Source organism: Lepisosteus platostomus, chromosome 3 (genome assembly GCF_059453375.1).
Source record: "Lepisosteus platostomus isolate fLepPlt1 chromosome 3, fLepPlt1.hap1, whole genome shotgun sequence".
NCBI lineage: Eukaryota > Metazoa > Chordata > Actinopteri > Semionotiformes > Lepisosteidae > Lepisosteus > Lepisosteus platostomus.
The window spans coordinates 76,181,336-76,196,273 of record NC_142613.1 but is presented as its reverse complement, the minus strand read 5'-3'; the positions used below and the strand labels follow the sequence as shown (position 1 = coordinate 76,196,273).

Genomic DNA, 14,938 nt, shown 5'->3' with positions numbered 1-14,938 from the left:
TGACTTTATATTTATATTTTTAACCATATTTATTTGATTACTCAACCATCCCAGTTTACTTTATATATTCATGTTTATATTAATTCAGATCAAGCTATATGATTTCAGTGGTATTCAAATGTATTAATATAGTTCTTTTGTTGCATTAACTTTTTTTGGGATTTTATTGAAGATGTTACAACTATACCTATAGTTCAGGATACGAGTCAAGTAACAAAACAGGTTAGCTCTAATGAGATCTCTAGACTCTTCACACCTTCTCATTTAATCAAAAACAAACATACTCATACCCACACACAAGCACAGAAGCAGGAGGAGTTACTAAAATCTCTTTAAAAACCAAGGAGAAGCAGAGACAAGAGTTACTGTATGTTACTCGAATCCTTAAAGTTAGAGCCATTTTAAGTTGGGTTAATATGGTACTTTTAAGGGTACAGAGTGGAATTCTGAGTTTCTTTTTGCAATTTCAAAGCCATTTTTCGATAATTTCATTTCTTGTATAATGGAATTAAAAGAAGTGAGAGGACATCAAATAGTGCAGTACTGTTTTCCATCTGACAATACATCTTGCCCGAAAGAAACCCGATCCACCGTTGTTTATGTAATCTTATATGTTTTCTTTATATCAGTGGTGGTGCTGACAGTGTGTGGAAACCTGATGGTGATCATTTCTATCTCTCACTTCAAGCAGCTGCACACACCAACTAACTTCCTCCTGCTCTCTCTGGCTGTGGCGGACCTACTAGTTGGGCTGATTGTGATGCCATTTGTGATGATTAGATATATAGAAACTTGTTGGTATTTTGGGAGAATGTTTTGTATTATTTTTTACTCAGTTCTTTGCATTCTTACAGTTGTTTCTCTTAGCAATGTTATATTTATAAGTATTGATAGATATTTTGCAGTGTGTGACCCATTACAATATTCTAATAAAATTACAGTTAATTTCACATGTTTTTGTATAATACTCAGTTGGACATTCTCTGTACTTTACGTGGTGGTTGTTGTTAATTTTAACATTAACTTTAAAAGCACAGAAGGCCTCAATGCCTGTCTAGGAGAATGTTTGTTTGAAATTAGTGCACCCTGGGTTATAGTTGACATGTTAGTTTCTTTTATTTTCCCTTGCTCTGTTATGATAGCTCTTTATATAAAAATATTTATTGTTGCTAAGAGGCATGCACGAGTGATCAAAACTGTTACTGAACAACTGAAGTGTAAGAAGAGAAGCAACAGTAAAATTCCCAAAAGATCAGAAAGGAAAGCAGCCAAAACCTTAGTAAGTGTAGTGGCTGCATTCCTTTTATGTTGGATGCCTTATTACATCGGCAGTATAGTTGAAGGAAGCCTTAGTGTCTCTTCTTCAGCTCAAGTAATTAATGCTCTAATCTTTCTTGCAAATTTTAATTCTGCAATGAATCCTGTTATTTATGCTTTGTTTTATCCCTGGTTTCAGAAGTCAATTAAAGAAATATTAACATTCAGAATATGTTATCCATCATCCACTTTAATTAATCTGTTTACTGAACATCATTAAAGTTTGCTTACCATTTGAACTTCAACAGCTTTTATGTTTAGGGATTTCTTTTGATCACGATTCAGTAATGAAAAATGAAGCACAGAAATTATAGGACATGGAAACAGTGTACTGAAAACATCTGCATGTTTTCATTAGTGGAATATTTTTTCCTTCTAATGACATGTTCTTTTTTCACTTTTATTTAATTAAATGTTAACAAAAACATGATTAATTATTTATCATTTCATACATCTTGCCCGAAAGAAACCCGATCCACTGTTGTTTATGTAATCTTATATGTTTTCTTTATATCAGTGGTGATGCTGACAGTGTGTGGAAACCTGATGGTGATTATTTCTATCTCTCACTTCAAGCAGCTCCACACACCAACTAACTTCCTCCTGCTCTCTCTGGCTGTGGCAGACTTTCTAATAGGGCTGATTGTGATGCCTTTGGCAATGATCAGATATATAGAAACCTGTTGGTATTTTGGGAGAATGTTTTGTATTATTTTTTTCTCAGTTCTTTGCATTCTTACAGTTGTTTCTCTTAGCAATGTTATGTTTATAAGTATTGATAGATATTTTGCAGTGTGTGACCCATAACAATATTCTAATAAAATTACAGTTAATTTCACATGTTTTTGTATAATACTCAGTTGGACATTCTCTGTACTTTACGTGGTGGTTGTTGTAAATTTTAACATTAACTTCAAAAGCACAGAAGGCCTCAATGCCTGTCTAGGAGAATGTTTGTTTGAAATGAGTGCACCCTGGGTTATAGTTGACATGTTAGTTTCTTTTATTTTGCCTTGCTCTGTTATGATAACTCTTTATATAAAAATATTTATTGTTGCTAAGAGGCATGCACGAGTGATCAAAACTGTTACTGAACAACTGAAGTGTAAGAAGAGAAGCAACAGTAAAATTTCTAAAAGATCAGAAAGGAAAGCAGCCAAAACCTTAGTAAGTGTAGTGGCTGCATTCCTTTTATGTTGGATGCCTTATTACATTGGCAGTATAGTTGAAGGAAGCCTTAGTGTCTCTTCTTCAGCTCAAGTAATTAATGCTCTAATCTTTCTTGCAAATTTTAACTCTGCAATGAATCCTGTTATTTATGCTTTGTTTTATCCCTGGTTTCAGAAGTCAATTAAAGAAATATTAACATTCAGAATATGTTATCCATCATCCACTTTAATTAATCTGTTTACTGAACATCATTAAAGTTTGCTTACCATTTGAACTTCAACAGATTTTATGTTTAGGAATTTCTTTTGATCACGATTCAGTAATGAAATAGTACAGAAATGATAGGACATGAAAACAGTGTACTGATGTTTTCATCAGTGGAATATTTTTTCCTTCTGATGACATGTTCTTTTTTCACTTTTATTTAATTAAATGTTAACAAAAACATGATTTTTTCTTTAGGATTAATTTTGATTAATTAAAAACATGATTAATTCTTAATCATTTCATTATAGAAAATATATCAATCAATTGCTCTGCACTGTTAATGCTTGAATGGTGAGTGTTTTTATCTGCAAACATAATTTTACAATTCATTTATACTACAACGTTGCCCAGTTTGTGTAATCTATCATATTACATTTGGTTTATTGAAAAAAAAAAACATTTTTATTGTCATACCTGGATGCCCAATGAAGTGGCTTTAATTTGCAATTAATAATAGTAAAAATTGTATATTTCTAAACAATTACTAAATGTGTGGGTTGTTTTTATTGCCTGTTGTCTATTATTCCAAATAATTATAAAATAAAAGTTATTTTCTTTTTCCAAAACTGAGCCAGTTCTGAAATGTTTATTATGATGTTGATGCATTACAATTTTCATCTCATGACATGAATATTATTTCGGATTCAAGTCAGGGCTTTGGCTGGGTTACTAAAGGTAATTTAATCTCTTCTTGTCAAGTTTCTCCAGTATGGGTCTGGTATTGCACTTCAAGTCATTGTCTATAAACAAAAAAATTGAATTTAAGAACAAGTTTTAGATCTCGAATAACTGAAATCATTTTTCCTATAGTTAGCTGAAAATAAAAACAGCAGTATAACGTAATAAATACCTAATGTATACAATGTATACACAGTAGATGGTAGTGGTAGCTAAATATAAGTACACAACAGTATTTAGCCTTTTTCATAAATATTTTATGCATCAAAGTAATGGTAATTTACAGTGAGTTGTGGTTTTAACATCCGTGTTCTAACATTATAAGGTATATACAGTATTCTGTACTTCATAAAAATTTATAATGTTTTGTCCTTTTCTAAGAATACGTTGGAATATATTGGAAAAAAAGTTGTACAGATTGCTTACACTTACAGTATATAGCGCTTTTCTGGACACTCCACTCAAAGCGCTTTACAGGTAATGAGGATCCCCTCCACCACCACCAGTGTGCAGCCCCACCTGGATGATGCGACGGCAGCCGTAGCGCGCCAGAACGCTCACCACACAATTCATAGAGGGGGATTATTAGGAGGCCATGATTGGTAAGGGCCAATGGGAAATTTGGCCAGGACGCCGGGGTTACACCCCTACTCTTTTCGAGAAACACCCAGGGATTTTTAATGACCACAGAGTGAGTCTAACCTAACCCTAACCCAAACCCTAACCCTAACCCAGATCTGCCCCAGGCCTAGACTGCAGCAAAAGACCTCATGAATTCGCTGGCGCAACTGTGAACGCCTGTGTGGTCACCACAGCGACATACAGTTGGACTCTTGTCAACAATCTGAAGAATTTCTATTCATCAGTAGTGCCAGGCTGGGAACGAACAAGTCTTCTTCCTGTTTTAGAGTGACTTGCCCTGGACCACATAGTCACTTTTCTGTGCACAGACTTTATTTTTCCTAGCCCAGCCAAGATGCTAGCAAGAGGGTGGTCCTTGGAGAGAATGCTGTCTAGCGTGCTGCAGCAGCAGAAATTTCTTCTTCCTTCTTCCACGACTTGGAGCTGCACCAGGATTGGTTTGGCCCCAAGCCAGACCTGAGCCCAATGATGCTGGTTGAACGCCTCTGCAACAGAGCCTGCCAGCTGGTCTTTTGTGTCCGTTCCCTGGGAAATCCAAATCCTAATCTGGATAAGTAACTCAATATTCTACATTGCATCTCGAGAATTCAGTTGTTACCTCAAGACAAGTTGATATCAATTTAATTCATATAAGTAATGTATTTACTTTTGAGTATCTAATGTAGTTGTATTCTTGAGACTAAATTAACAAAACGGTATAGTTGAATGGTATACTGAATGCATATTACTTGTTTGTATTTCTTTCTGTTTTGTATCTCGTCATTATTATACATCTTGCATTTTTGTGCCATCTCCTGGCATTGTACCAACGGTCCTCAAAACTGCTGCCATTACCCCCGTGCCAAAAAACCCTGACATGGCTCTCGACAACCTTAACAATTTTTGCCCCATCTCCAACTTACCCTTTCTTGCAAAAATTCTAGAAGTGCTGTCACACTCCGGTTACATAACCACCTCATGACAAACAACCTTTTCGAACCCATCCAATCTGGCTTCCGTCAACTTCACAACACAGAAACTGCCCTGGTCAAAGTCACTAACGATCTTCTAATAGCTTCTGATTCTGGTTCTCTCTCTATACTCATCCTTCTTGATCTCAGTGCTGCTTTCGACACTGTTGACACTTTTCACACTGTGGACCATAACATCTGTGTTTGGAGTTTCTGACACTGCTCTCAAATGGTTGAAATCTTACCTCACTGATCGCTGTCACTTTGTCTCTCTTAAGTCTGGTGTCTTGTTAAGTCTGGTGTTCCTCAGGGCTCGATACTGGGCGCCTTGCTCTCCAGCATTTACATGTTTCCACTTGGTCAGCTTTTAAGAGCACATGGCCTCAGCTTTCATTTCTACACTGACGATACTCAAATATACATCCATACCAAACCTGACACTGATGTGGCTGTCTCTATTCTATCTAATTGCATCTCTGACATAAAAATTTGGATGACTCAAAACTTCGTAAAGCCAGTCCTGTAATCCTATCTTTGGATGGTTCTGTTCTTGAGCTTCAATCTAAAATGAAAAACCTTGGGGTTATATTCGATTCTGGCTTAACATTCGACCCACATGTGCAGCATATTGTCAAAACATCTTTTTTTCACCTCAGAAATATCTCTAGACTGCGCCCTATGCTATCACTAACTGTGCCTGAAAAGCTGATCAACACATTTGTGTTCTCTCGAATTGACTACTGTAATGCTCTACTTGCTGGGTTATCTAAATCTACTTTGAACAAACTGCAGTATTTCCAAAATTAAGCAGCCAGGTCTAGTGCAAATGATCACATTACTCCTATTCTGGAGTCCTTGCACTGGCTTCCAATCAAATTCCATGTAGACTTTAAAATCCTCTACTCACCCACAAGGCTATGCATGGCTTGGCACCTCAGTACCTGTCTGAAATATTATCGCCCTACTCCCCACCTCGCAACCTTCGCTCTTCTAACTCTGGTCTCCTTACTGTCCCCCAAGCCCATCTACATTGTATGGGTGACAGGGCCTTCTCCTGTTATACCCCAAGCTCTGGAACTCTCTCCCCAAGGATATCAGAGAGTCACCTTCTCTAAACTCTTTTAAATCCAGACTCAAAACCCTCTTCTTTAGAAAAGCCTTAACTTAACTGGTTCCATTCTTCACCCCTCTGCTTTTCTTAGTACCACCATCCACGGTCTCCTCTGTGTATTACTTATGTGTTTTATCTTGTGTATTTTTTTAATTTATTGTTGTTGTCATTCTGTAAAGCGCTTTAAGAATCCACCTTTAAAGGCCCTATATAAAATAAAGTTTATTTATATTTATTATTCATAATAAATGTATTCTGTGTATTTGAATCCTTGTGTGTGAGTGTTGCTGATTGTTCTAATGACTGATTTTCTAATAGCCATAAAAGAATCACCTTCTGATTTACTGTTACAATTATTAAAATGCTCCAGTAAATTCACAAAACCCCTACGACAGGGAGAACACAAACCTCCACACAGATAACACCCCAGGTCCATAATTGAAACCATAATTGAAATTTTTAACTGCGATAATGACATTCATGTAAATGAGGAGTAAAATATATAATTTAATGATATGTACTGTATATAGATGTCCATGTACAGATCCAGCCATTCAAAATAAACAGGGTATGCTGCTTTAAAATGCAATGGATGTGGCGCAATATACCGCATCCTACCGCATCTTTATTGAAATAGGTAATAGTATCCAGAAGCACCTTGTAAAACCACCAGGTGGAGCTAATTAAGCTTAAGGTCTCATATACAGCATTTGAGCTGTGGCCAGAAAATGCCTGGTTTTGTATCCCGGTCGCTGCTGAGGGACAATCTTTTTCCAATTAAGTATTTAAGTTGTATACTCCTTAGACTTTTAATAATTTTAAACTGTGTATTACAGCATGTTAATCATTAAACTTTAAAAAGTCTGTATATTTTATAAAAGCAAGATCAGACGTGTTATGCTCCTCTTCTTTTTATGCTCAGCTACTAAAATTTCCCTTTAGTTGTAAAATTCCATATAACTATTCAATTTTAAGCAGATTAAAACACGCACAGTAAAGGGATTAAATGATTAAATTATTAAATCGTTTCACTAACAACAATGCACCAAGAGCGCCCCTGTTGGTCATTTTGGCCAGCCAATCACGTACTGCATTACAACGCAGTGAATTGTAGATAATTTCGAGCGGTACGGGGTTGTACTGTACATTTTGAATGGCTGCATCTGTAAATAAAATACTGAACTAAGTGTGACATTCGGAAAAAACAATCGAGAATAGTCTGTGATATTTGTATAGATGAAACTTATCTAAAATATTTTTAAAAATTAGAAGCTGTAGAACAGTCTTAAGAGCTATTTTGTCAGAAACCTGCTGATCTGCTTAACATCTGTGGAAAATGTGATTTTTTTTTCTGTACGGAATGTGTGTTGCGTTTACAAAATTAAAGTGTTTAAAATGTTTAATTAAAATTAAAAAGTTAGAAAAACTTACAGCTTACACAAAGACTCTTAGCTGATCACGTGGATGAAAAATCACCTGTTTTTGTGCATAGTGTTTTTAGCTATCTAAACCAATTTTTATGGATTTTAAAGTCATGCAATGTCTAATTTAGACAGACACACGTTATTGTTTCTTATTTTTTATTTTCTTTAAAATTTAAATAATCAGTTGCCCATCATGCCATACAATATTATGTTACATTTTTATGTTCTTGAGAGACTTCTGAACGTTTCAACTGATGCATAAAAATGTAACCTAATGAGCTCGCTTACACATGGGAACCGCTTTATTCATACTAAGGTTTCTAAAAATGCAACCAAGTACTAGATATTGTTTAAATAAAAGCTGTAAACATTTTCATTAATTGCAATATTTAAAATGTCTGTGATTTGAAGGCTCTGTGTCATTTGTTGGCAGAGTTATTTACTTCTGAAGCGTCCTGTCTCAAAAATAGGAGATTAAGAAAGCGAAGGTCATCAGTGACAACAGTGACAAATGACCCTGAAAAAACTACAGTTTGAAATTGTTATTATTAATATTTTAATATTGTTAATAGTTATTAGATACTTATTATATTTATTATAGTTCGGTTTCAGTGCCATTTTTAATATTACTTTTTTATTCTCGATTTTAATTGTAATAAATTGTAATGAAACAGCCAACATACATGTTGTACAAGCCGGGTGCAGTGCGAGGATGTCACCACTCTCCCCCGCGCATAACAGGGGGATGAGAAGGTATTCTTTAGCTCAGCCAGCAACACCCCTGTTGAGCGATGCTGGAGACCCAGGTTCGAGCCTATGCAGTGAGGGCACAAGCCCAAGAACTCGCGCTCGCTACAATATACTTTTTTGTTTTCAGACTTGTTGTAAAGGCTTGTCTTGAATTGCTCCTTTGGGATGCAGTATTTTTTAATTGGATTGAACCAATTGAACTGTTATTTACTCCCATTGTTGGGAGTATTCATATTTTCAATTTATTTACTGAACACATCGCGATATCTAAACACAAAGTGTCAATATAATGTACATACTATAATATTTGCTACTTTCTTTAAAAAAATAAACTTTTATTGTTGCAAGAAAAAACACATGCTTTGAGTGGGAATCAAACACTGGCCACTGAGTTCAAAGGTATGCGCCTAATCCACTCTCCCAAGCAATCACTTTAAGGGGGTGGTGGAACATAATCATGAATGAATGAGTGAAAGAAGTCGATGCAGATGTTTACTTTATATATGCGATTCCATATTATATTCCCTATTAAACGGATTCTAAACAATATAGGTTTTTTTACTGCGATAACGAGCGCATGTATTCATAGAAAAGGTTAAATCATTACAGCTTTTTATGAAGTATATGAACTTAATATTGTCAGAACGAGCATATCAAAACTTTTCCAAAATAACCACAGTAAGTGTTTATAAAGACAGTGGGACTCTGTTGTGTATTTTTTATTTAAACTACCACAACCAGCCAAATACAGTTTGTATAATATATTTATATTCCTAAATCAATATAATTTATGATGTTCAGAGACATTATGCTCCTGTTAGTTTTATGCTCAGCTACCCCTCACACTGAGGGAACTTGTGATGGGCTGCATTCTTTTATAATCCTTGATGTGTGAAGAAGCAAAACCACAGGATCTTTCTGCTGCAAGGTCAGCTACAGATGCAGCCATTCAAAGTGCGCGGTACAGACACGTACCGGAGGTAATTGGCTATGGTGTCGCACACTGTGACGCACGATGACGCAAAATACCGTGGTACGTAATTGGTTGACCGACAGGGGCACTCGTGGTCCGTTGGTCTGTCGTAGAAAGATTTACAGTAAATGTCTTTACTGTGCCCGTTTTAGTACTGAATATTTATATGGAATTTTACCACTGAAGGGAAATCTTAGTAGCTGAGCATAAAAAGAAAAGGAGCATACTGTAACGTGTGTGAAGGCCATAAATTATATTAATTTTGGAACATAAACATACAGTATAAGGCTGGTCTTGGTACTTTAAAGAAAAAATACACACCAGTATTCCATTTCTCCCTAAACATTTTAAGCATCGAAGTCTTTAACTAACGTGATACCGGAGTCAACAAGCATACTTTAAGAATTTGATTAAAAGAGAATATAATATGGAATCGTGTATCCAAAGAAATTAATAATGATATAATTATATTCATGTACCGCAACACAAGAATAGTACACGCTGTACATTGTCTGTTGATAATGTTTCTGTAGTGCTTTTTCAGGACTCTGCATGTGACCTTGCCAGTGGCGCTGTGGGTTAGGTTCCTGACTCCCATGTCACATGATCTGTGATCGAATCCCGCTGGAGCCCCGACTTTTTTTTTAACAAACATTTCTTTGAAAAAATGAAACGTTTCCCTTGGTCAGAGATTAAATAAAACCTCGCACCAAACAAATTTATATTTCTAAATATCACAACATGATCAAATTTAAGTCATTTTAATAACAATGAATAGTCACCTATGCGTTATAATATAAACATTTATATTGATTTAAATCACGTTTTGATTTAAACCGTAAATGCGTGTTTAAATATATGTGTTTTTTGATTCACAATCAGACAAATGCAACATAAATTTATATCTTTGTCTTCTAAGTATCTTAATAAACCTTCAGCATAACTTTCTCCCCATTTAGATTTATTCTTCTTGGGATCTTGGGATCAAACGTGGAAAGATTAGATTGTAATCGTTTTTATTTTTTAAATACATTTTATAAAAGTGTAATCTATGCTAAAAAGTTGTACACCACCTGCTATAAAGATACATATTGTAATACTTTCGGGTTCGGATAGGACAGACACAAGAACTCAGACTTGCGGAGTTAAAGCAAGTTAAAGCCTTGATTTTATATATCACCTTTAAAAGTGGCATCTCATAGCAAAGTAAATACCCAACACTGATTGTACCCATCTGTCATGCTAATAAAGCACCTTGAATTGAATTGAATTGAATTGAGGGAGGGGGGGGGAGGGGGAGCGAGAGAGCACAGCCAGGATAGACAGGCAAATAAGATACACTCCACAGACATTCACAACAGCGACATATCATAAAACGTTTGCACATATAGTTAAGTTATTACTTGGTTTTCAAAGTGCAATGAAATACAATATTGTTGTTGCTGTTATTGTTGTTTTTATCCTGTAAAGCGTTTTGAGAAGCAACCTTTAAAGGCGATATATAAAAGCGCTGATTCTTATGGAATGTGTTTTTCTTTCTTCTTTTTTTCAGCATGGAATAAACCTATTACTTGATTCTTATGGATGCCCGGTTCCACCGGGGACTCAAAATTTTTTTTATTTTTTTTAATTGCGTATCTAAGGAAATAGCAGTATAACCTTGTTCATGCACAAACAGTGGCATGTTACATTATTAATTTGGGTGTCTCCTCTTGCCAGAAAGCTCTAAATTGCATTTTGAGTGCGGTTTTTGACTTTTTTTAAATTGCAACCCATAAATAAGGGTAATACTGTTTAGACTTTGAATTATTTTAAACTGTATTACAGCAGCACAATGCACAATGCAATGTAAATTGCAAAAATGCACTTGGAATCTGTCCAAGCCCTACTTTGTCAGGCATTTTCTTTTACTGCAACAGACATAAAAACTCCCTTGCTTTTAACAGAGTGTTTCATAATTTCTAACTACAAAAATTATTTAAACTGCGACACTTATCATTCAACCAGAGCTCGAAATATCACAAGGATCCTCAAGAGCACAGCAAAGACTGTATTAAAAGTATACTAGTGACAAACTAGTATACTTTAGATCTTTTTTTCTGAACCGGGGAAAATCTGATTAACTTGCTTTAACTCCGCAGTTCTTGTGTTCGTCCTATCCAAACCCGAAAGTATTACAATATGTATCTGTATAGCAGGTGGTGAACAGCTTTTTAGTATAGATTACATTTATCTAAAACGTATTTGAAAAATAAAAACGATTACAATCTAATGTTTCCACGTTTGATCCCAAGATCCCAAGAAAAATAAATCTAAATGGGGAGAAAGCTATGCCGAAAGTTTATTAAGATACTTAGAAGACTACACAGCCCAATTTATGTTGCATTTGTATGATTGTGAGGCAAAACAGCCCTACACAGACCTGTCGCAGTACACGAATATAATCATATCATTATTAATTGCTTTAGATACACGATTCCATATTATATTAGCAGAAAAGCTTAAAACTACCACTTTTTTACACGCTATTTCACATGTTAGTTAAATACTTCGATGCTTAAAATGTTTAGGGAGAAATGGAATACCGGTGTGTATTTTTTCTTTAAAGTACCGATTCCTGGAATCTGACTGGCTGACACCCTTCTGAAGTGGTTCCATAATATCTGGTATACGGAAAAGAAAGCGTTGATAAAAAAGCCTGGATTCTCATGTATCTGATACAAGTATCTTTTAATACAGTCTTTGCTGTGCTCTTGAGGATCCTTGTGATATTTTGAGCTCTAGTTGAATGATAAGTGTCGCAGTTTAAATAATTTTCATAGTTAGAAATTATGAAACGCCCTGTTAAAAGCAAGGGAGTTTTTATGTCCATTGAAGTAAAAGAAAATACCTGACAAAGTAGGGCTTGGACAGATTCCAAGTGCTTGTACAAATGTCCTAAAGAAATTATACTTTGAGTTTACAGCTTGTCCAAAGTCATTCGTTATTAATACTATTAGTAATATCTTCGGTAAAGGCTTTGATGCATAAATATTTCTGATAAAGGTAGGTTGTGTACTTTTGTCCAACTGAGCAATCTTGCTTTCATAAAATATACCAACGTTTTAATGACTGATGATTAACATGCTGTAATACACAGTTTAAATTTAAAAGCTCAAATACTGTACATGAGAGGTTAATCTTTATTGGCTCCTCCTGGTGGTTTTACAAGGTGATGCCGGATACTTTCCGGCATGACATCAAATTACACGATTATCCCCGTGATACTGTATACCCACCGGGGTATACCGTGAAATACCCCACCCATTTTGAATGGCTGCATCTGTACATGGCTTTGGAGAAGTTTGCAACCATGTTTATTTTCTTTATGATGCCACTTTGAAAAAAAATAACTTATTGTAAATAAATCAAATGCTAGGTCAGCTAGAGAGTTGAAAATAAAAAAAATATATATTCATTTTTGTTTAATATCTGACACTTCCCCAATATGCTCACAGATGCTGCATTGGCTTAGTAACCCATAAAACCCACATAGCATCTTCCTGGCAGCGTCTACTCCACAAGTTTAAACTTCTGTTGAGGTCCTTAGATACTACAATATCTTCACTAAAGCTTATAAAGTAGACTTTTTAATAAGACAGATTTCGACTTTTATTGTAAATTACTACATTACTAGATACGAACAACTGGATTTATTTATCTTCTCTATCATATTTTTATCTTTATATTTGTTCCTCACCTATCTTTTGTTTCCAGATATTTCCAGTTTTCTTATCATCATCATCATAATTAGATTATTTTTTAGCATTATTATATTTTTCTCAAGTACCTTCTGGTTAGATCTCTATTTCTAATGCATTAGGCTGTGTTCACTGGATTGCTAGATTTTTTAAATATTTTTCAATTATTTAGCATTTATTACATTGTAATTATTTGAATGGACAATGCTTAATGTGTACATGTCACTTTCTGTGATGAAAAAAAGATAAGATACATTAGCATACCGTCAGCACTGTACATGTTCTCAAATTAAACATACTGATTAAAGAAGCTAACTTTCATATAATATAAGGCTGTTACACCAGTTTCACAGCCTTATGAAACCAAGGGTAAACCACAGAATACATATTCGAATTGGAAGAAAATTACTGATACAAATGAAAGAAATGCATGACTTACACATTTTCTGGAAATAAATTAATCAAAGAAGAAGCTGACTTGCATATCCTAAGTGTTACAATCAGTTTAACCGACTTCTGAAACCAGGGGTAAAACAAAGCATAAATAATGGGATTGAGAGAGGAATTAAAAAATATCAACCAAACCAGAAAATTAATAACTACAGTAGAAGAAGATAGATTAACATTTGGATAAATGAGAGTGAATGTATAATACGGTGACAAACACAGTTGAAACACAACAACTACAATCCCTAATGTTTTTGCAGCTTTTGTTCCAGATTTCTTAGATAGTTTTGTAGACGTTTTACTTTCATTCATGGAAATTGTCTGGTCAGTAACAGCACTGATTACTTTAGCATGTCTCCTAGCTACAGCAAAGATTTTTAAATTAAGTGTTATCATTATAGAGGAAGGTACAAAAAATACAATTAGTAGATCCACTGCTGCTGATGTTTCGTCAATTGAAACTGAACACTCTCCAAAGCATGTAAACAGGTTCTGTGAATTTGAAAAATTCCCATTGAAATACACGAGAGCCAAAATGTATATTAGTGATAAAAACCAGTTAAGTGATATCATTGACCATGCTATATTAACCGTTATTTTGTTGGAATACTGTAAAGCGTCACACACAGCAAAATAGCGATCAATAGCTATACACACAACATTATAAATTGAAACCAAAGTAAGGACAGCACAAAATAAGTTATAAAGTAAACATAATGTTTCCCCAAAATACCAACAGGTTTCTATTAATACAGCTAAGCGGAAAGGCATTACAGTTAGTCCTACTAGAAAGTCTGCCACAGCCAGAGAGAGCAGGAGGAAGTTAGTTGGCGTGTGGAGCTGCTTGAAGTGAGAGATAGAGATGATCACCACCAGGTTTCCACACACTGTCAGCACCACCACTGCTACTGCAGAAATATACATCACTACATACACAGCTGTAGAACGGACTTCCTTAATACAGGATGAGTTGTAAGACTCGAAACAAAAATGTGCTGCTTGAAGTTCTGTCACTTCCATTGATGTTAAAGTCCGTTAAATAATTTTGTTAAATATTCACATTTCAAATGCAAAAGAAATATCACAAAACCAAAATGTATGCAGCACACATGAATTAAACTAACAAAGAAAACACAAAACAAGCATAGCTTTACTGACTTCAGTATCTGAAAATTTCCTGGTGGTGGAATGACATTTATATCATCAGCAGATTTAATGGTCACACCTGCTGTTAATTAGTCTTAATGATAGCTACAGAATTGTTGTTGTTAAGTAGTCTAGGGAACAGCTTTCACCTGTTGACTGAACTCAGTGGGGGAAAAGTTGATTAAAATAGAGCAAAGTAAATAACATTTTAAAAGAAATAACATGACTGAGAAATGACATGATTAAAAGAAAATAAGTGATCAAAAGCTGGTGAAAATCAGTAGTCATTACAGTCAAGTATCACTGCATCAAAACATATCCCG

The 14,938-nt window shown here is 34.9% G+C and overlaps 2 protein-coding genes and 1 pseudogene across 2 annotated transcripts; 2 read left to right on the top strand and 1 right to left on the bottom strand.

Annotated features, from left to right (window-relative positions):
- The first annotated feature begins 380 nt into the window (after positions 1-380).
- LOC148675525 (trace amine-associated receptor 13c-like) lies at positions 381-1,537 on the top strand. Its single transcript, XM_088623489.1, has one exon. The coding sequence runs from the start codon at positions 503-505 to the stop codon at positions 1,535-1,537; it is 1,035 nt and encodes a 344-aa protein (XP_088479615.1). The 5' UTR covers positions 381-502.
- A 104-nt stretch (positions 1,538-1,641) lies between these two features.
- LOC148675524 (trace amine-associated receptor 13c-like) lies at positions 1,642-2,742 on the top strand (annotated as a pseudogene).
- A 10,515-nt stretch (positions 2,743-13,257) lies between these two features.
- Positions 13,258-14,489, bottom strand: LOC148675523 (trace amine-associated receptor 13c-like). The gene has a single exon (XM_088627205.1). The coding sequence runs from the start codon at positions 14,487-14,489 to the stop codon at positions 13,458-13,460; it is 1,032 nt and encodes a 343-aa protein (XP_088483331.1). The 3' UTR covers positions 13,258-13,457.
- Between the last annotated feature and the right edge of the window lie 449 nt (positions 14,490-14,938).